This window comes from Gigantopelta aegis, chromosome 10, assembly GCF_016097555.1.
Source record: "Gigantopelta aegis isolate Gae_Host chromosome 10, Gae_host_genome, whole genome shotgun sequence".
Lineage (NCBI taxonomy): Eukaryota > Metazoa > Mollusca > Gastropoda > Neomphalida > Peltospiridae > Gigantopelta > Gigantopelta aegis.
In genome coordinates this window covers 34599730-34623798 of record NC_054708.1, presented here as the reverse complement: position 1 = coordinate 34623798, position 24069 = coordinate 34599730, and the positions used below count along the sequence as shown (strand labels likewise).

At 38.5% G+C, this 24069-nt stretch overlaps 1 protein-coding gene across 7 annotated transcripts in view; it reads left to right on the top strand.

Annotated features, from left to right (window-relative positions):
• LOC121382870 (zinc finger and SCAN domain-containing protein 10-like) overlaps positions 1-24069 on the top strand; it is a 110648-nt gene that overhangs the window by 69893 nt on the left and 16686 nt on the right. The window contains exon 5 of one of the 7 annotated variants that reach the window (XM_041512521.1): positions 16840-18789. The exons of 2 other annotated variants lie outside the window; for them this stretch is intronic. In XM_041512521.1, coding sequence (XP_041368455.1) covers positions 16840-17089 — 250 coding nt within the window. In that variant the 3' untranslated portion in view covers positions 17090-18789. Of the gene's footprint in view, positions 1-513; positions 1082-1474; positions 3902-5572; positions 7492-15546; positions 16482-16839; positions 18790-24069 lie in introns of those variants that run through there. 4 more of the 7 variants (XM_041512513.1, XM_041512518.1, XM_041512520.1 and 1 more) reach the window with 4 other exon arrangements.

The following is a 24069-nucleotide window of genomic DNA, read 5'->3' as shown; positions in this document are numbered from 1 at the left end:
AAATACCAGCCTGACCATAAACACTTCAGTTGTATGGAAATGAATATTTTAAATCATGCTAAAATGTGAGTATAATCTGATTTTAATTGTCAAAAACATCTCTTATAATAAAAACTATGCTGTATTGTTTAAAAACTAGGCTCTGTCACTTTAATAAATCGATGTACTCTAGTGGTGTCATTAAAACAATTAAGTATACTAATATCTCTTCACTGCAGTTGTGTCTGACAGTAATGTGTTACTTCAGCTTTTACATCGGTATTGCTGAATGCTGGAGCAAATTACAACCACTCCACGAGTTTCAGCATTCCCACAGTTTTCTTTATTCAAAATATGCCTAGATGTATTTGAGGACAGTCGCTTGATGAGGAACATATTGCATTTTACAAAGCTAAAACCATTGACCACCTATTATGGAATTACGTAGCATCCAGGGTATTTCTACCTGTAATGTAAAAAAGGACTGCATTGAAAAGAAGAACATTTCCTAATCAAGTGTTTTTGTGTTTTCAGATATGTCGTGGCATTAGGTGACGGTGAAAACCAAGCTAGAACACATACGGCTGATAAACAGGGCTTTCCTTATGTTTGTAACACCTGTCGCAAAACGTTCACGGAGAGACACAACCTCATTCGCCACATCGAGGCCATTCACCAGCAAATCCGAAAGTTTCAGTGCGTGGAATGTGGCAGACGATTCAGCCGCAAAGCTCACCTTCAAAGCCACCAAGCTTCTTTCACAAAATGTTACAAACCCACATGATCACGCTGAATAAATCAGGGGTTTTGTGTCTCTGCGTCTCAACTGAAATCGGATTAACTAGTGTAGTCATCAAGCTTCTTTCACAAAATGTTACAAACCCACGTGATCACACTGAATAAATCAGGGGTTTTGTGTCTGTGCGTCTCAACTGAAATCGGATTAACTAGTGTAGTCATCAAGCTTCTTTCACAAAATGTTACAAACCCACATGATCACGCTGAATAAATCAGGGGTTTTGTGTCTCTGTGTCTCAACTGAAATCGGATTAACTAGTGTAGTCATCAAGCTTCTTTCACAAAATGTTACAAACCCACATGATCACGCTGAATAAATCAGGGGTTTTGTGTCTCTGCGTCTCAACTGAAATCGGATTAACTAGTGTAGTCATCAAGCTTCTTTCACAAAATGTTACAAACCCACATGATCACGCTGAATAAATCAGGGGTTTTGTGTCTCTGTGTCTCAACTGAAATCGGATTAACTAGTGTAGTCATCAAGCTTCTTTCACAAAATGTTACAAACCCACATGCTCACGTTGAATAAACTGATTTAGTTTGGTGTCTCAACTAAAACTGGATTAGAGTATCTGTTATTTAACTATGTTAAAGAACTTGATACACAATTGTCTGAAATATAACAGCAGACAATGAAAAATGACTGTAACAGAGTGAATTGCACATTAAAGATATTTTGCCTGTTTATATCTTTCAGGTATGTATCTGGATTCAGACACCCACTAAGGATTAGAGGCCTGGCAAGTGTGGCTTCTCAACCCGTTTCAGACTACACATGCTCACTCTGTCACAAAACTTACACAGACAAAAACAATCTGAGACGACACCATCGCTTTATCCACCAGAAGGTTCGCAACTACGCATGTCCCTGGTGTGGCAGGCTCTTCGCACAGAAGGGCCATCTGGTGGCCCACATGAGCAGCAAGATCTGTGACCAAACTCGCAAATAGCTGACGGCTCATGGCCAGGGTCGATCTGTCCAGGACAGATGAAAATCCTACTCATCAAAAGCCAGGTGGAGGCTGGTGGAATTGCTGTATGATACAAGAGCTTGTAGTCTGGATACTGGTTTATTCATCTCGGACGATTTCATGAAAAATATATTGCTAACTGATTGCAAGCTATTTGTAACCAACTAATATCTAACACTGTAACAGGGATGTGACGCTCCAGCTTTTTATTTCATTTCATTTTTATCATTTTATTTATTTATTATGTTTTGATTTGGGTTTTTTTTTTCAATGTATCAACTAATTTTCATGGAGTAAACTGGATTGGATTTGAAATGCTGGAGACTTACCTTGATGGTATAATAGTATAAAGTTTTTAATTTGTGAATTCAAGTTTTGTTTATAAATGAATTTGACATCCCTAGCTGATCTTATTGTGCATATACATCAGATTAATCTGGAAGGAGAATTCAGACACTGTGCGACTTGACTTGTGTATGTTTTCAACACTGCAAGTATTATGGTTTTTTACATACCTGTTGAACTTGAAGAGTACAGCTGTGAGATTTGTCCTATTACACGGCGAGGTCAATTTTAAGACATGTCACTGGCTGCACCATGATAATGATAACACCTAAGCAACACTGTCCAATGAAATTAGCTCAAGTACTGCACCCACTTTAAAATGGATCCAAAGAGAGTTGAAATAATATTACAAAGGTTATAGTTCATAACAAATGTTATTGTGATAATATTTTTTTTAAATTGTGGTTTGTTTGTCATGATTTATTTGGAACACAAGTACAGTATAGTGTTATAGTGTTAGTGTCAACTTAAAACTAATAGAAAATGACTGTTATAATGTGAATGTTGATGTGTACCCCCAAAACATTTTTATTAAAAAAAAATGGTGAAATAAAAACAAACATTAAAAAAATACTGATTGTATAAGAAGTTTATGAAGATGTTTTTTAAAAATTGTTTATACATTGTTTTCTTATAAATATATACATATGTGTGCTGATACTAACACTGTAACAGTTTAATTTTAACACTCTGTAATGTGTGACATTTATTAAAGGAAGGTCTTTTCTTTGAGAAGATTGACAATTGTATGTGTTAATCTACCTACCAGTAATACACCTGGACAATGTGACATTCAAAACATGTGTAAAAGAAGCCATAACTTTCATGACGATTATGATTTACCATTAATATACTCAACATCATATCTGTAAATAAAACAGAGTCCAAAAGAAATTATGACAGAATCATGAGTGTTTGCAGCATTGCTGGTAGATGCTTTGTCTATAGGAGAGCTGGTTTGACCATGATGTAGGGTTTTTACTCAACTGCTAGGAGGATTGTCATTCATATAGCATGCACCAATACAGGCTCCAAGAATATGTACATGTAGCTTCTGTAAACAATGGGATGTCCGGTTGCACTCAAAGCTGTGTCCAAATAACATTTCAAACAAGGAACTATTTTTGACAGAAATGTATAACATATTTAATGGGAGAAGCTTCTTTAACAAAGCCATTTGCTGGTTTGAACTTGGGTGGATTTTTTACCCATTTTTTGTTTTGTTAGGAATTAAAATAATTTACCATCATGATCATTGCAGACAAAGATTTGAATTAGACACACTGCAATATGAAAATCATAAGTTAATTGTTCATAAAGGCTGAAAACAAGATAGATCAGGTTGGGAATTATGAACTAGTTGTATCCTCAATGAAAATTGAAAGTGTAATTCCCTGATTCACTAACAATGCTGGGCCTGTGCTGTTTAACCTATTCTTCTTTTTGTCCTCCACTTCCTTTGTTTTCTTCTCGTTCCCCTTACTCCTTTTTTCCCCTTCTTCTTTTTCTCCTTCACCTTCCTCCTTCCTTTGTTTTCATGTTTGTGTTCGTCTTCTTAATTAAAAAGTATTATAAATAATTATTTGTTGTTTCGTTCTATGTGTGAGTGGTCTGTGACTCTACTACACTAAATACAGACGGATACACATGTAGTATAACAATGCTCTAACTCGGTCATCATTGGTTTTAAAAGTGTTATTTAGTATAATATGTCATAGATTTATGGATGTAACCAATTTACTCACTACATGTACATAATTCAAGCTATTCTGCTGTTGGAATTTCTGAAAATAAAGTTTATATCAAGTCATCTTTTTAAGGGTTTTTTCAACATGTTTGGAATTAGAAAGATGTACATATGTGTATGTTATGTTTGATACACATGTAGTTTGCTGAAAAATATTGTGTCATTAATAGGTGTGAATTTAGTTGCCCCCACCCTCATATTGTTGGTGAGTAATTAATTTTCCATTTATTATGGTCCTCCTATTAACAATTCTAGATATGCACCTGCTTAATACATAACATATTTGTCAGAGATCATGATGTACTTTAGTAGAATGTCATGAATTGTAGTCATTGAAACATTGCGTATAAGCAGGATTTAAAGGCATACTGTCACAGATTTAAGAACCTTATTTCTCTAAAAATGGATAATAAATGGAAATTACGTGAATATTTTGAAACCAAATCACATCACCTTAACTGAACCACGTTGGAGTGAAATCCATGTCATCCCTGTTGACAATATTAGTTTTTGAATTATAGACCATTGCCATAATTCAACTATTTTTACGAAATGTCACTAATAAGTGGAGTATGGTGGCTAAGTGGATGGCTGAATAAAGTACATTTAGGGACAAATCAAATTTATATATTTTTAGGTAATACTTTGTTAGGCTATTTAATAGGTCAGTGTCTATGACAATATGCCTTTAATATTCTGTAATATATGTTTTCAGTGTTGACTACTGTTATACAACATTTAGGGTTGGGGAATCGGTTCCATTCACCGTGATATCCATCCTTATCTTCACTCTGTGGGATGCCGGTGTAACGAACAGTGCACATATAGACCACAAGCCTTGCTAAATCTAAGCTTGATTGCATATGTTAAATGGAGAGAATCAGTGTTTTAGTAATAAGCATCTTGCCAGCAGACTTGGAATATCATCAGAACATTTATCTTATACGGCAAACAAGAAAGTGTAATAAGGATTATCTGTGTCATACCAAGCACTGTGAGGTTTCTTTAGAGCTAGAGCTAGACAGATATGTGAACAGGTTTCTTATCTATTTATACTTGAATGGCTGTTACATTGATTAATAGCCCAAGTACTCTGACAGTAAGAGAGCTAGACGGACATGTGAACAGTTGTTAACACCCTCTTACAGTCAGAGACCAACCTAAGGGAGTGTTTATTACTATCCAAATGTCCGTCCATCTCTCTTACCGTCAGAATACTCGGCCTAATTGAATAACTGTTGACATGACAAACTCCACGTCTTTTTTATTGGCTTCAAGTACAATTTGTATGTGAAAGTTTGAATATTAAATATCTAGGAGGTTAAAGGGGCAAGGATTTGTTTATTTTACACTTTTCACTTGCTATTCGTTTTTATTATATATATTTAAGAATTTAAAAATTTTGGCTGAATTTACGAAGCTTATTTTGGTCTTACACACATGTAACTACATACATATACAATGCTTAAACACCCACATGTAAGAAAAACAGGCTTCGTAAGTTCACCCATTTATATATTATACATACATTGTCAGTTTGCATGTTTTTGACACTTGTGCAAAGCTTACAGTTTCAGAAGAAAAACGTATACACATGTTGACATAATTACGTTGCTCTTTTCTTCTTTTGTGTGTAACAATCATGCAACTTGTTTTAAGTTAACATTAGGTCACTCTAGCTATACACATATCTTCTTACAAGTCTGCCAGTAACCGTGCATTTCTCTTGCAGGACATTTGGTTCGCTGGACACCTGGCAAAAGCTGACCCCCTCTGGACGTGGTCATTACAAACGTCACGTCTGTGACACGTGTGGTCAGACTTTCACTGACCCTAGCAACCTAAGTCGACACAGGAAAAGTCTGCACCAAAACCTAGTGCACACGTGTCTGCGCTGTGGCAGACAGTTCAAGCGGTCAGACCATCTCCGGAGACATGTCATCCAGCATGGACACGAACCGGATTCGACAGGTCGTGAGATGGCCAACTTGTAATGTCTGTAACATGTCTACATTGTGGCAGACAGTTCAAATGGTCTGACTATCTCCAATGACACGTCATCCAACATGGACATGGAGTGGACCTGATGGGCTGCAAGATGGCCAGCTTGTAATGTCCGTAACATGTCTACCCTGTGGCAGACAAATAGTCGGACCATCTCCAACGACACATCATCCAACACAGACATGGAGTGGACCTGATGGGCTGCAAGATGGTCAACTTGTAATGTCCATAACATGTCTATGTTGCATCAGACAGTTCAAATGGTCGGACCATCTCCAACGACACGTCATTCAGCACGGACACGGAACGGATTTACAGGTCACAAGATAGTCAACTTGTAATGTCTGTAACATGACTACATTGTGGCAGACAGTTCAAATTGTCAGACCATCTCCAGTGACATGTTATTCAACACGGACAATGGAATAGATGCGATGGGGACATGTCATCCAATGTGGCACACAGTTCAAATGATCTGACTATCTCTAGCGACACAAAACAGACCTGACAGGCCTCAAGATGGCCAACTTGTAATGTCCGTAACATGTCTACCTGTTCAAACAATCTGACCATCTCTGGCGACACGTCATCCAACATGGACACGGAACGGACCTGTAGGGCCGCAAGATTTCCAACGTGTAATGTCCGTAACATAAGCTGGCACAGAGTTGATAGACTTTTAAAGTCATTTCATTCGATTCCTTTACAAATTATTTTAAGCACCCTGTTTGGGGAACATCTGAGCTATCTGGGACACCAGCTTAATGGTTACTTGTTAGTGGTTGACAAGAGAGAAATCCGTGTAACATTTGGCCTTTAACCTCCCAACTTAAGGTCGACAGACAGTAGCTTTTTTGCACTCTTGTTTTGGTTTCTCACACAATAAATATAAAATCTTATCATGATTTCACTTCATACTCATATTTTGTAAATAGTACAATTTTTTAATTGCACAATTTTCTTCAAACACATTCAGGTGTATTAGTAATTTTAAAAAAACAACAATTTAAATAGCAATTTTGCATTGGAATTTTTCCAGCATTCTAAAAATGGGTACTTCATGCACCCAGTTTATTGTTCCATGTAGAGAGATGCAAAGTGACAACATTGGAATTCAAACGTCATTCAAATTCAAACTTAGCTATGTTATTAACAATGCCACATTAAAATAAAAACAGGTCTACTTACCATAAATTGACCCTTTTCAAAACAATTCCAAATTCTAGATTGAGCCATATACACATTAGTTTGTTTTTATTTTCCATAATTTTAGACAAAATAGTAAGTTTTAAAAGATGAAATAAATAAAAAGTACCATTTGTCAAATATATCATATAAAAAAATTACCATTGCATATGTTATATTTATTGTGAATAATATAAAGCCAAATCGAGGGAGCGAAAAGTGACTGTCATCAACCTTAGTCATTAAAACGTGCTCTAGGTAGGAGCCAGAACCCAGAAAATTGCAAAGTCCAATGGCTTAATGCCAAATAATGCCATTAAAAATCTAGAAATATATTTCTTCAGTCTTGTTAGTCTCCTACCGGTCCAACCAGAGGGGATTATAGGTTTTGTCTCTGTCCTTCTGTCTGTCTGTCTGTCTCTCTGTACTTGCGTCTGTCCCACATATAGTTTTACAAATGTTTTTTTCACCATGCTTTGAGATATTGACTTAAAATTGTGTGTATAGCTATATTATATACTGTTACAGATCAAGTTTGACATTTATGACATTTACACATTTTTCAGAGTTATGGCCCTTAATTTACGAGATATAAAACATTTTTTTTATAGCTTTATCAATTACTGTTACAGATCATTTGGCATTCATGATGATTTGCCTATTTTTCATAGAGTTATGGCCCCTGAAATTTGTTGGGCCTGGTAGGGGACATGTATTGCTTAGCGAAACACGTTTTGTAAATTAAAGTTGCAATCTCAAGCAGGCCTAGCTTTTTAATGTTAAAGATTTTAAAAGAGAGCACCCACATGATGTTATTTTTCAGCTTTTATCCGATTTTGGTTTCTTTGGCATAAAATTGCTTTCACAAGAAAGAAGTGTTTTATTTAACGACGCACTCAGCACATTTTATTTACAGTTATATGGCGTCAGATATATGGTTAAGGACTACACGGATTTTTTTAGAGGAAACCCACTGTCGCCACATAGGCTACTCTTTTACGACAGGCAGCAAGGGATTTTTTCTTTGCGCTTCCCACAGGCAGGATAGCACAAACCATGGCCTTTGTTGAACCAGTTATGGATCACTGGTCGGTGCAAGTGGTTTACACCTACCCATTGAGCCTTGCGGAGCACTCACTCAGGGTTTGGAGTTGGTATCTGGATTGATTAAAAATTCCATGCCTCGACTGGGATCCGAACCCAGTACCTACCAGCCTGTAGACCGATGGCCTGCCACGACGCCACCGAGGCCGGTCTGCTTTCACAAAGCACATGTAGACTAGTAAAACAAATGGTGGAATTACTTTCATGTTGGGAAAATTAGTGTTTAGTTTTCTTCCCTTGATGCAACAGATGTCGATTTACGTCAGCTGTTCACTCAATCTAGGTCACACACAAAAACATTGTCAGCAGTGTTAAAGAACCTGTTGTATACTCGCAGAAAAAGTTCCTGTGTAACAAAAAATTAAAAGTTAAAGTTTGTTTTATTTAATGACATCGCTAGAGCACATTGATTAATTAATCATCGGCTATTGGATGTCAAACATTTGGAAATTCTGACAAGTAGTCATTAGAGGAAACCTGCTACATTTTTCACCAGTGCAGCAAGGGATCTTTTATAGGCACTTTCACAGACAGAAAAGTAACTAGTTGTGGTATACTGGTTGGAATGAGAAAACATCCAATCAGTTGAATGGATCCACCGAGGTGGTTCGATCCTGCGACACCAGCACCTCAAGTGAGCTCTCAACCAACTGAGCTAAATCCTGCTCCCTCCCCCCACCCCACGGCACCAAATGCATTTATATAGAATTGCATTTACATGTACTTGAAATAATGTCATGAAACTTAAAATTCCCTTTGCTATTCCAGAGGTGTTCTGTCATTGCAAGTGCTGTTTATGCTTTATGTGCACAGCTTAGAATGGACACTTCTGAATAGAAGACAAGTAATTATAATTTGTCTACGCAAGTTGTATGTACTTGTTTGGTTTTTATTGTAGTTTTGAGTATGTATGTGTACGATATGAATTGTTTTTAAAAGTATTTGAACTTTTTTCCCCTTCGAATGAATGAATGAATGAATGAATGAATGAATGAATGAATGAATGAATGAATGAATGTTTAACAGCACCCCACATTTCCTTTTGAATACATATAAAAATTTTAACAACTGACTTTGGTCATAATATGTGTTTTTGTGAAAATAAATGTGATTTTTTAAAACCATTATGATTGTTATTTGATGGAAGGAAGCAATTTGATGCATGGTATTGTAGGTGATTGGTCTCCAGACTTGTGGTCCAGTATCTCAACAATTCAGCACTTTAAGAGCTTGTTAGGTTGACCGCACCACCAGGCTACAATGGCTTCTACCCACTGACCTGTCCACCTTGAGTGTTCATAACACAAGCTGAGGCTCCGGTTGGCATTGCTTTCTTAACACAGGCAAGACCTGAGACTAAGTTGTTTTGTTTAAAAATCACATTCTCACATTCAAGAAGTCAGATCTTACACAAACACACAGACAGATGCACACACAGACACACACACACAGATGCACACATAGACACACACACACCACACCACACCACACCACACATGCAGGCATGCACACACACACATGCACACAGATGCACACAGACACACACACACGGACAGACACGCACATGCACACAGACACACAAACACATACATAGACACACATGCATACAGACACACAGTGTCACACACACACACACACACATGCACACACATAGACTGACAGACACACACAGATACAGTGTCACACACACAGACACACACACACACAAACACAAACAGTGTCATACACATAGATACAGCAAATTGTTGAGACCCTAGTATATTCCGAACGTTCTTGTCTAACAAATAAAACGATAGGATTGTCTGAATGGTGTTTTTGTTACATTGTGAAATTAATTATAATGAATACTTATAGTCCTACAAAAATGTGTTTTGTAAATAATTTCACATTGGTTTGACATAAGAAGAAAAGTAAAGGTGCTCTGGAAAAAATAAAATAAATAAAAACTTCTTTTTGTGTGCAATTTAGAAATCAGTCGGCTCAGAAATAAATAACTTGTAGTAAATTCAATACAATGGAAAAAGGCATTCCCTGGGGAAGGACAATAGCTAGGCCTAACTTGTGTCAAAACATCTAAAAAATGTTTGATCAGGAAAATATATCATAAATATCATTTGTGAAACCTATTGTTACCATAGGTCTTAAAATAAATATCTATAAAAATAAATAAAGATATTTGTTTCTGTAGATACCAGGGTGTCAGCTGAAGCCCAACCTGGACACCATATTTAGGGTGACCCTGACGCTTGAAACTTGTACGGGTTAACAGCTCTTCCCTCACTCAGGGTTTCTAGATTATCCCATGGCTAGTGATATTCAATTTTGGGCTAGTAAATAACTACTGCTTCCTACCCCCTATGCCCAATGTTAGTGTTTTTAAGCTATATCTCTCTCTCTTTAGGTGACATATCCGATTTTTACTATTATTTAGTAAATTGTATTAACATACAGTAAAGTAGGGCTAGTCAATTTAAAATCGCTGATCCCATGGCTAGTGGATTTTATGAAAATTCTAGAAGCCCTGTGACACCACATCAAAGGATAGATCTCATGGAAGGATGGGGGAGCAGTGTATTAGTCCCATACCAGTCCAACTGGAGGGGTCTATAGATTTCATCTCCGTCTTTCGGTCTGTCCCATATATAGTTATTTGTTTTACAATGCCTTGAGATTTTGAGCTGAACTTTTGGATATATATCATGTACTGTTATAAATCAAATTTGACTTTCATTGCGATTTACCCATTTTTCACAGAGTTATGGCCCTTTAACTTAGGAGATATGAAAATTTGTTTTGCGCATGTTTTTTTCACACTGCCTTAAGATATCGAGCTGAAATTTTGTGTATAGCTTTATCATGTACTGTTAGAGCGACAGGTGATGAAAGTTTGACTTTCATGGCAATTTACACATTTTTCAGAGTTATAGCCCTTGAACTTAGGAAGGAAGGAATGTTTTATTTAGCGACCTACTCAACACATTTTAATTAAGGTTATATGGCGTCAGACCACTCAGATAATGAGAGAGGAAACCCGCTGCTGCCATACAATGGACTACTCTTTCCCATTAGCAGCAAGGGATCTTTTATATGCACCATCTCACAGATAAGGTAGCACATACAACGGCCTTTGATATACCAGTTGTGGTGCACTGGCTGGAACGAGAAATAGCTCAATGGGCCCACCAACGGGGATCGATCCCAAACCGACCATGCATCAAGCGTGTGCTCTACCACTAGGCTACATCCTGCCCCTTGCACTTAGGAGATACAAACATTTGTTGTGTCCGACAGGGGACATGTATTGCTTTTGTTGTGTCCGATAGGGGACATGTATTGCTTTTGTTGTGTCCGGTAGGGGACATGTATTGCTTTTGTTGTGTCCGATAGGGGACATGTATTGCTTTTGTTGTGTCCGATAGGGGACATGTATTGCTTTTGTTGTGTCCGGTAGGGGACATGTATTGCTTTTGTTGTGTCCGGTAGGGGACATGTATTGCTTTTGTTGTGTCCGACAGGGGACATGTATTGCTTTTGTTGTGTCCGGTAGGGGACATGTATTGCTTTTGTTGTGTCCGGTAGGGGACATGTATTGTGCTTTTGTTGTGTCCGGTAGGGGACATGTATTGCTTTTGTTGTGTCCGGTAGGGGACATGTATTGCTTTTGTTGTGTCCGATAGAGGACATGTATTGCTTTTGTTGTGTCCGGTAGGGGACATGTATTGCTTTTGTTGTGTCCGGTAGGGGACATGTATTGCTTTTGTTGTGTCCGGTAGGGGACATGTATTGCTTTTGTTGTGTCCGGTAGGGGACATGTATTGCTTTTGTTGTGTCCGGTAGGGGACATGTATTGCTTTTGTTGTGTCCGGTAGGGGACATGTATTGCTTTTGTTGTGTCCGGTAGGGGACATGTATTGCTTTTGTTGTGTCCGGTAGGGGACATGTATTGCTTTTGTTGTGTCCGGTAGGGGACATGTATTGCTTTTGTTGTGTCCGGTAGGGGACATGTATTGCTTTTGTTGTGTCCGGTAGGGGACATGTATTGCTTTTGTTGTGTCCGGTAGGGGACATGTATTGCTTTTGTTGTGTCCGATAGTATTGCTTTTGTTGTGTCCGGTAGGGGACATGTATTGCTTTTGTTGTGTCCGATAGGGGACATGTATTGCTTTTGTTGTGTCCGGTAGGGGACATGTATTGCTTTTGTTGTGTCCGATAGGGGACATGTATTGCTTTTGTTGTGTCCGGTAGGGGACATGTATTGCTTTTGTTGTGTCCGGTAGGGGACATGTATTGCTTTTGTTGTGTCCGACAGGGGACATGTATTGCTTTTGTTGTGTCCGACAGGGGACATGTATTGCTTTTGTTGTGTCCGGTAGGGGACATGTATTGCTTTTGTTGTGTCCGGTAGGGGATGTAGGGGACATGTATTGCTTTTGTTGTGTCCGGTAGGGGACATGTATTGCTTTTGTTGTGTCCGGTAGGGGACATGTATTGCTTTTGTTGTGTCCGGTAGGGGACATGTATTGCTTTTGTTGTGTCCGGTAGGGGACATGTATTGCTTTTGTTGTGTCCGGTAGGGGACATGTATTGCTTTTGTTGTGTCCGACAGGGGACATGTATTGCTTTTGTTGTGTCCGACAGGGGACATGTATTGCTTTTGTTGTGTCCGGTAGGGGACATGTATTGCTTTTGTTGTGTCCGGTAGGGGACATGTATTGCTTTTGTTGTGTCCGGTAGGGGACATGTATTGCTTTTGTTGTGTCCGGTAGGGGACATGTATTGCTTTTGTTGTGTCCGGTAGGGGACATGTATTGCTTTTGTTGTGTCCGGTAGGGGACATGTATTGCTTTTGTTGTGTCCGGTAGGGGACATGTATTGCTTTTGTTGTGTCCGGTAGGGGACATGTATTGCTTTTGTTGTGTCCGGTATGGGACATGCATTGCTTTTGTTGTGTCCGGTATGGGACATGTATTGCTTTTGTTGTGTCCGGTATGGGACATGTATTGCTTTTGTTGTGTCCGATAGGGGACATGTATTGCTTTTGTTGTGTCCGGTAGGGGACATGTATTGCTTTTGCAGTATTCTCAGAATGCTCGTTACACTTGGATGTGACCTGACTGTAATGCAATGTTACCATGTTATGTATTGGCTTCACCCAGTGGCACATGTACATGGATTTCCATTCAGAGCTAAGGTATGTCCAGGAGGACTGGTGTTTTGCACATAGCATCAGATGAATGTGATATGACAGAAGATGATGGTACCAGTTAAATGTCCATGAGCATTTAGCCATCTTAAATGTACATGCCACTTTTGTAACGTGTATGAATTCCCAAAGTCCGAACTGAATTGTTAACAACTACGATAAATTACTCCCCTACCTTTAATTACCATTAGAGTTCCCCCAAATTTTGTCCACACACAAGTCGTGAAAAACCCCATTACAGTGACACAAATTCCATACGAAACTGTAACGGCGTAACCGATATCAACTTCGCTGAGATTACATACAGCAAAATACATGCAGTTTTCTGTCTGCCATTTTGCTCATTTATGGAATACTCTTCAAGAGAGTTGGGTCAATATGACGTAATCTAACAATGTCATGACATGCGCTAGGGTTAACGCACTTATCATAACATCAAATTAATTATGTCACATACTTAGGAGACTTCCATCCCTCTTGAGGTAGTACTAGACCAAATAACTTCCGGCTGGGTCAAAGTTGGAGGTGCACCCAACTTTTGATAGAGAAGTGAACACCACAAGTCCTGTGATTGGTTATAAATGTGAGTGTGTTGGTTGTTTCATCTGGGTAAAAAAAAAAATGCAATTTTATTTCATCTAGTACCAATGTGTCAAGTAGCCTTGTGCTTGAAACATGTATTGGGTACCTGTAAAAAAAAAGTACTCGAATTTTGTGCGGAACTAGGGTAGTCATAGATGCTACCCATTATCTCAGAAACGAGCAGCTTGACCCCCAATTTTTTCTGATTCACTTTAAGTGTGAGGGGTGGTAGTATTTATATCTGTGGCATTTATGTCGAGTTTTAGACACATATGTTACTATTGTCGTCTATGGGATTTGATTTGGTAGTATACACCCTTGAAGAGTATTCCACACACAAAAAAAAGGCAGACGATGAAAAATTTAATGTATTTTGCCCTATGCAATCAAAGCAAACTTGATATTGGTGACATCGTTACAGTCTGTATGTTTGGACAAAAAGTGGATAAAATCTAATGGTAATTAAAGGTAGGAGAGTAATTTATTGTAGTTGTTAACAATTTGGTTCGGACTTTAAACACTGAGCCCGTGCTTATAAAACTTTAGTCTATACTCAGATCTATTAGTCTTGAGTCTCAAATCTTTAATGACGTCAGCTGCATATAATTTGTATGGGATTACCATGGTGTTAGTCTCGGACTATTTGAATTTTGGAATCTTCAGTCTAGACTGTAAAAGTTTTATAAGCACCATGCTTGTTTTTGTCTTTTACCTACACTGGTGTAGGAAGTCTAAACCTTTTCAGATATTTTGCTTTATATTTGCTTATAACAGTGTAAAAGTGTGTAAATATAAAAGTGAGTTTGAAGATATAGTTTTTAGGGTTTCCAACTATCATTTGTCATATATCACTAAATATGAATAAAGTTAATTTCATTTGAACTTGATTTTACAGCTTGTATCGAAGCTCCCTGATTAAGGCCTATCTGGGCTGTCAGTTGTGGATGAATTAACTGTCAGTTGTTAGAGAGAAAAGTTCATTATGGTGGTCCTACACTTCCCCATTGTGCTGTTAAATAAGTTTTAATAAATAGTACAGCTTCCTTCAAAACATATTTAATTTCCTTACGAATATAAATATCAACACAGCCGAGTGGTCTCCCTTATATGAGCTATACATATAACCTACACAGTAAACTGTACTTAAATTAAAAACAGTTATTTTGCAATGGCTGCAGTAACCATGTCAAGATGAGAACCCAGTCCCTACTTCATTAAACATTAATCACAACACCACCACCAGTATAAATTAAGTCCATTTTGAAACATATTTTGCCAAAAAGTAATTCAAATATTATCATTTTTAAGCAGGTGCGTGTGCAGAAAATTATACAAGGGGAACCTTTTTAGGGGGGAGGGTCAATCATGCTGCATCAGAAAATACATTAAAAAGAAGAAAATTTGCTTGGAGCAGGGTTTTTTGACAACCCCACCCCCCCTTTGCACACGCACCTGTTAAGGAGTCATTATTTTATTGCATTTTATTTAGGGCTACTGGTAACAATTTATTTGGCTAAACATTTCAATTAGGATTTTTTTTCAAATTGCTAAAATAATTTTTGAGCAACTCAAACAGTATATTCTGTTTAAGCCGGTTTCACTGTATCTACACCATTCTTCTCTTGCAGACACGGTAGAGAGATTTGGTTGGCAGAACGTCGGGGTGTGGCTTGCGCGAACAAACTCCACGGCCCATATGTTTGTAAGGTCTGCGGAAAAGTGTTCACCGATTCTAGTAACATGCATAGACACCGCAAGAGTGTGCACCAGCGAGTTATGTACCCGTGTCCCCAGTGTGGCAAGCAGTTCAATCGGAGAGAAAACCTCACTAGACACTGCAGTCTGCACTGCTACACATCCGCCCAGGCATGTCCTCTTCTAGTTATCATTGCTTTGTCAAACATGCAGGCACGTGTGATGGGGAGATGGGGCTAGACTTGTGCATGAAGGTTTTAGAGAGGAGTGGGTTATGCTCACCTGGAAAATATATTTAAAAAAAAAAATAATAATAATATTTGCTTGGTGTTTCAACCCCCAAAAGTCCCCTTTGCACACATGCCTGACATCCAATAGCCATTGATTAATAAATCAGTGTGCTCTAGTGGTGTCGTTAAACAAACAAAAACTTTAACTTTAACTTTAACGTGCCTGACATGAAATGAAAACCCATATTTACCTTCAAGATATATATATTTTATAGTGAAAGGTTCCAGTGTGTAGGGATGGGTGGGGATTACTCTATAAATCAATGGACGCCTGAAAAAGTGGGGAAGGAACTGGCAGTCCCCTTCCCACGAGAATTAAGAAACAAATGTATCATTTTAGTTTAGAAGTTCTATTTTTTTCGTCTCCCTGGAAGACCCAATATTATTGTGCCATGATTCTTTTTCTTTCTTTCTTTTTGTAAACTGCACTGTAGATGCTCTTGGACTAAATCGTACTGAATGTTGGGGCGGGACTTAGCCCAGTGGTACAGCGCTCGCTCGATGTGTGGTCGGTGCGGGATCAATCCCCATTGGTAGGCCCATTGGGCTATTTCTCATTGCGGCCAGTGCACCACGACTGGTTTATCAAAGGCCGTGGTATGTGGGATGATGCCTATAAAAGATCCCTTGCTGCCAATTGAAAAAGAGTAGCCCATAAAGTGGCAACAGCGGGTTTCCTCTCTCAATATCTGTGTGGTCCTTAACCATATGTTAGACGCCATATAACCATAAATAAAAATGTGTTGAGTGTGTCGTTAAATAAAACATTTCTTTCTTTCTTACTGAATGTAATTGGTATGTCGTTACTATATACTTGATGCAATACATGTTGATGATGTTGATATAGCCAGTAAACTGTTGTCTTAATCTTGTTCCACTTCTTCTTGTGTGTGTGTGTAGATCTCACAGGTACAGATCTATTTATTTACTTTGCAGGGTCCCGCTGGGCGGAAAGCAAACTAGCGCCGATGTATTCCGCCGCGAGTTGGTGTGTGACTATTGCGGGAAGTCGTTCACCCACCCCAGCAATCTATACCGCCACAAGAAGAGTCTCCACGAGAACGTGCGCAGATACGTTTGTCACGCGTGTGGGAGTAACTTCAACAGACGGGACAACCTCACGCAACACATTACCCACAAGTGTCGCCGCCTGTTTCCCACGGCCATGTTCAAGACCGATAACTGAGATGATTGTCATACGTACAAGTAGAATGTACGGCCACTTCGTGTAACTGGCAGAGTGTTCTGTGCAGGATGTATAGGATGTATAGGATGTATTGTCAGGGTTTTTTAATGAGTGGAGTGTTATGTACACAATATACTTATTTAACTAACTAGAGAAGTGTTTGTATTGGACATCCTTCAGTTTATCCAGCTTGTAGAGTACGCATAAAACCTATTGTGGAATAACCAGAGAAGTGTGTGAATAGAATTGACTTGCTGGAGGAGAGTGTGTGTAATGTACTGTCAGTTTTCCTGTCTTGAGGAGTGTTTAATAGACCTTGTTGTTGGCTCACTGAAGGTGTGAGTGTGTGTAATGTACTGTCAGTTTTCCTGACTTGAGGAGTGTTTAATAGAACTTGTTGTAAGCCACTGAAGGTGTGTGTGTGTGTAATGTACTGTCAGTTTTCCTGACTTGAGGAGTGTTTAATAGAACTTGTAAGCCACTGAAGGTGTGTGTGTGTGTAATGTACTGTCAGTTTTCCTGACTTGAGGAGTGTTTAATAGAACTTGTTGTAAGCCACTGAAGGTGTGTGTGTGTGTAACATACTGTCAGTTAGCCTAACTTGAGGAGTGTTTGTGTTAAACATACAGCTAGTTTGCCAAATGGAGAAATAATGTGAATTTCATTCAGATGTTATGAAAAACATTGTCCATTGTTCATGGTCATATTATATGGCATCAGAAAATGTTTGGACAGTCACATTCTGTGAATAGAATTGACTTGCTGGAGGAGAGTGTGTGTAATGTACTGTCAGTTTTCCTGTCTTGAGGAGTGTTTAATAGACCTTGTTGTTGGCTCACTGAAGGTATGAGTGTGTGTAATGTACTGTCAGTTTTCCTGACTTGAGGAGTGTTTAATAGACCTTATAGGATCACTGAAGGTGTGTGTGTGTAACATACTGTCAGTTTTCCTGACTTGAGGAGTGTTTAATAGACCTTGTAGGATCACTGAAGGTGTGTGTGTGTAACATACTGTCTGTTTGCCTAACTTGAGGAGTGTTTAATAGACTTTGATGTAGGCTCACTGAAGGTGTGTGTGTATAACGTACTGTCAGTTTGCCTAACTTGAGGAGTGTTTAATAGACTTTGATGTAGGCTCACTGAAGGGGTGTGTGTATAACATACTGTCAGTTTGCCTAACTTGAGGAGTGTTTAATAGACTTTGATGTAGGCTCACTGAAGGTGTGTGTGTGTAACATACTGTCAGTTTGCCTAACTTGAGGAGTGTCTGTGTTAAACATACAGCTAGTTTGCCAAATGGAGAAATAATGTGAATTTCATTCAGATGTTATGAAAAACATTGTCCATTGTTCATGGTCATATTATATGGCATCAGAAAATGTTTGGACAGTCACATTCTGTAATGAAGAAAATTATAGCTTTGTTTACAAAACTTTTCACTGCTGTGTACAAAATCATATTTCTGTTACATTTGGGGGTTTAATCAGCTTTCATATACTGAAAGTATGAAACTGTACTGAATGTTTTCTGCTCATGCACAAACATAAATTACTGTCTGTTTACATGCTGAACAAATAAGATATTTTTTATTATACTATATACAGTGAAACGTCTCAAAACCGGACCCTCTGTAAACCGGAATTCCCTCAAAACTGGACCCTCTGTAAACCGGAATTCCCTTAAAACCGGACCCTCTGTAAACTGGAATTCCCTTAAAACCGGACCCTCTGTAAACTGGAATTCCCTCAAAACCGGACCTTCTGTAAACCGGAATTCCCTCAAAACCGGACCCTCTGTAAACCGGAATTCCCTCAAAACCGGACCCTCTGTAAACTGGAATTCCCTCAAAACTGGACCTTCTGTAAACCGGAATTCCCTCAAAACCGGACCCTCTGTAAACCAGAATTCCTTCAAAACCGGACCCTCTGTAAACCGGAATTCCCTCAAAACAGGACCCTCTGTAAACCGGAATTCCCTCAAAACAGGACCCTCTGTAAACTGGAATTCCCTCAAAACGGGACCTTCTGTAAACCGGAATTCCCTCAAAACCGGACCTTCTGTAAACCGGAATTCCCTCAAAACAGGACCCTCTGTAAACCGGAATTCCCGCAAAACCGGACCCTCTATAAACCGGAATTCCCTCAAAACCGGACATTTTTCATAGTCCCTTTTTTAATATCTGTGCAGAAGAGAACCTGTGTAAAACGGATACCTCTTAAAACTGGACTTTTTACTTGGTCTCGAGAGTGTCTGGTTTAGAGGAGTTTCACTGTATATCTTTTCTCATCTAGTAAGTAGTTTATATACCAGTACATGCATATTAAAGTGTGGAATGAACATCTTTGTAGTGTTGTAATTTGACTAGCTTCATGTGAAACGGTGGGTTTTAGTCTCACTAGGCCAAGGTCTCTGCTGTTTGAGAGCCCGATGGACATTTGGACAGTTATAATCACTTCCAGCTGTTAGAAACAACCCTATAATGAAAGTGTGAGATTTCTGCCTACCACCAAGTAGGGAAACGATTTTTACTCGAATACAACAATAAAAAACAACTTTCAACAATGTGTCTGTTAAATATATACATGTATGTAGGTGCTGTCAGGTTTCGTCCTGTAGTGTGTGTATTAATTATTAATATTAGAAACATTTGTTATCAAAGATTACAAAGAACTAAAAAATACTCAATAATAATAATAATAATAATAATAATAATAATAATAATAATACATGTACCGGGTAATATCAACATTTAATATACATTCATAAACAAAATTCCCTCAAACCCCAGTAAGAAATATAAAGGTATTTAGCGTCAAACATAGGATTTTTGTTGTATCAGAACAGGAATATTTGTTCCAGTTGGTGGTAGGCAGAAATTGTAGTTTTTTTGTTGAAGAGTTGTCTCTAACGACAGGGAGAGATTAGAACTGTCCAACTGGCCTCGGTGGCATCGTGGTTAAGCCATCGGACATAAGGCTGGTAGGTACAATGTTCGCAGCCTGATACCGGCTCCTACTCAAAGCGAGTTTTAGTAACTCAGTGGGTAGGTGTAAGGCCACTACACCCTCTTCTCGCTCACTAATCACTAACAATCAACAACTAACCCACTGTCCTGGATAGACAGCCCAGATAGCTGAGGTGTGTGCCCAGGACAGCAACCTTGAACCTCAATTGGATATATAAGCACGAAAATAAGTTAAAAAGAAAGAAAAAAAAGAACTGTCCAAGTGTCCACCTTAGCTCTGGAATGGCAGACGACTTGGGCTACAGTCTCTTCGTGCTCTTAATATACATTTCAAGGGACGATTCAGGGGCAAATGCTGAGTGTTTGTTGCATCTTGTTGTTGTTGTTTTGGGGGGTTTAACGACACCACTAGAGCATATTGATTTATTTATCATCAGCTGTTGGATGTCAAACATTTGGTAATTTTGACATATAGTCTTAGAGAAGAAACCTGCTACAATTTCCATTAGTAGCAAGGGATTTTTTATATGCACCATCCCAAAGACAGGATAGCACATACCACAATTTTTGATATACCAATCGTGGTGCACTAGCTGGAATGAGAAATAGCACAAAGGGCCCACCAATTGGTGTTGTAATTGCACATAGAACACAGATGAATGTTCTTTGTTGGTTAAAAACTAATGTGCACACAATAATAAAAGAAAGTAAAGTTTGTTACCTTTCCGATAAGCAGCAAGGGGTCTTTTATATGCATTTTCCCACAGACAGGACAGCACATACCATGGCCTTTGATGAACCAGTTGTGGACCACTGGTTGGAACAGAAAATAGTCCAAACTACAAATTGGACTACTGAGAAGGATCGATCCGATGACCGACTGCTTCACAGGTGGACACGCTACTGCTTGAGCCAAATAATGAAAGAAGAAAAAATTCTTGTAAAAGCGCTATTACTAAAAGTATGCAATGTACATTATTGACAAACTATGAATGCTCACACAAGAAGACTCGTGATAGTGCTTATAGCAATGTGTTTAAGTTTATGTTTACTGCAGTAATCCTGGGACCATTATTGCATCATTTCAGTCTTGATCAGTCACGAATTTGAGATGTGATTTGTCCTTTTTTACAAAATCACTTAAAACAATACTGACAACGGAAATCAATTCGTTGACCAAACGCCTACAAAAAATTCCTTTCTTATTTTTATAGTTAAAGTTTGTTTTGTTTAACAACACCACTAGAGCACATTGATTTATTAAACAATGGCTATTGTATGTCAAACATTTGGTAATTTTGACATAGTCTTGAGGAAAACCTACCTTTTTCCATTAGTAACAAGGGATCTTTAATATGCATTGTCCCACAAACATGATAGTACATACCACAGCATTTGATATACCAGTCATATGGTGCACTGGTTGGAATGACAAAAAGCCCAATGGGCCCACCGACAGGGATCGATCCCAGACAGACTGTGCATCAAGCAAATGCTTTACCACTGGGCTATGTCCATTAGCTTAGCGTTTGATAAACCTAAAAGATAAGACTTGGGAAAATGTGTATGTCCCAGAATAAATTTAATAAAGATAACTAAATGTGATTATTTTTTACTGTTATTTTGTATGTCATATTTGAACCATCATATTTTAAGTTAACAATTATTTATCACTGCTATTTATGTCCAAAAATTAATTTGAAAACTTACAAAAACTGCAATTAACCACATCACTGGCATTACTTTCAACAAAGAGACTTACCATGTCTAAGGTAAAACGTTCACAACTATGAACTAATCCAATTGTCCGTGCCTTCTCAGTGTGTTACTATAGTTGTCAATTAATTCATTGTTACACCCACTCAACAGTTAAAGCTGTTCATCCTTGTCATAGAAAGTGGCTTGCCCCATGTATGAAATAAACATCCTTTTTGTTTATATATATATATATACATACACACATACATGAGAACACACACACACATGCACGCATGCACACACAAAAAACATTCCCCCCCCCCCCCCCAAAAAAAAAAAAACACCAAACAAAAATAAAACCCACACACATACACATTGTTCTTCAGAAAGAAATGTTTTATTTAACGATGCACTCAACACATTTTATTTATGGTTATATGGTGTCAGACATATAATTAAGAACCACACAAATTTTGAGAGGAAACCCGCTGTCGCCACTACATAGGCTACTCTTTTCGATTAACAGCAAGGGATCTTTTATTTGCGCTTCCCACAGGCAGGATAGCACAAACCATGGCCTTTGTTGAACCAGTTATGGATCGATGGTCAGTGCAAGTGGTTTACACCTACCCATTGAGCCTTACGGAGCACTCACTCAGGGTTTGAAGTCGGTATCTGGATTAAAACTCCCATGCCTCGACTGGGATCCGAACCCAGTACCTACCAGCCTATAGACCGATGGCCTAACCACGACGCCACCGAGGCCGGTTTGTTCTTCACATGCAACAACTAGTATATAAAACCTGTGAGAAAATGTATATCGATATGGTGGCAGTAACTTTTCTATAATATTTTAAACCAAGGACCATCATAACAATACATAAAAGGTTTGTGTTGTTAACCATGATTAGCCTCTGGTTATTTCACCATAAGTCTGGCACCAAATAGCCACTATGTGGCGCCACTACCTAGGTAGGCAAACTGTATCCCATGTAGAAGTTGTAGAAGTTGTCCCCCCTCCATTCCCCCCTGGTGGGTCACACCAATGTTCCCAATACGATTGATGTCCCTCCATACCCCAACCACTAATTAATTTCCTGTGGCTGGGGCCCAGCTTCCCTTACCAACCTCCATTTCCCCTTCCACAAGGGCTTAATTACATTAAATATTAAGAAATTAATTTATTTAGATAGCCCAATCAAAAATGCAACAAAATTAATAAGTAATTTAATTATAATAGTCATATTCGGAATGTGCACAAAAATTATGTAAAGTCCCCCTAAAAATTTGGGCTGTAATAATCAAAATTGTCCCTGTAATATTTTCTGTCCTGGGTCGGGCTCCTGGCTATCCAGAAACGGGACCCGGGACAGATATGCTCGAAACCATAGTGGTATATGAGCATGTTAAAATATATTGCAATTGCAATTGTAGAAGTTGTTTGACCATTTACTTGTCTCGCTGATGAGCCATAGCCGTGCTTTTCAGGTGTCTGCACTATATTTTCAGAAGAACCACTGCCACGATGATGACTGGGTCCCAGTTGCACGCGCAGGCCTACCACTGCAACATCTGCCACCGCGGCTTCTCCTACAGCTCCAACCTGCATCGTCATGAACGAAGTGTTCATTTCAAAAAGTCATCTATTTTCTGTGCAGATTGCGGAAAACAGTTCTTTAGGAAAGATCATCTGAAGTGCCACAAGTGTAAACAATGATAGAACAGGCTGTCTGAATGTAAACAATGATAGAATGGACTGTCTGAATATACACCCTGATAGAACAGGCTGTCTGAATGTAAACAATGATAGAATGGACTGTCTGAATATAAACCCTGATAGAACAGGCTGTCTGAATGTAAACAATGATAAAATGGACTGTCTCAATGTAAACAATGATAGAACAGACTGTCTGAATGTAAACAGTGATAGAACAGGCTGTCTCAATGTAAACAGTAATAGAACAGACTATTGTCTGCATGACAAGTTGTCTGAATGTAAACGATTATAGAATGAGCTGTCTGAATGTAAACAATTATAGAACGAGTTGTCTGAATGTAAACAGTGATAGAACAAGCTGTCTGAATGTAAATCCTGATAGAACAGGCTGTCTGAATGTAATCAGTGATAGAACGAGTTCTCTGAATGTGAACAGTTATAGAACGAGTTGTCTGAATGTAAACAGTTATAGAACGAGTTGTCTGATTGTAAACAGTAATATTACAAGTTGTCTGAATGTAAACAGTGATAGAACGAGCTGTCTGAATGTAAACCATGATAGAAGGGACTGTCAAAATGTAAACAGTGATAGAACAGACTG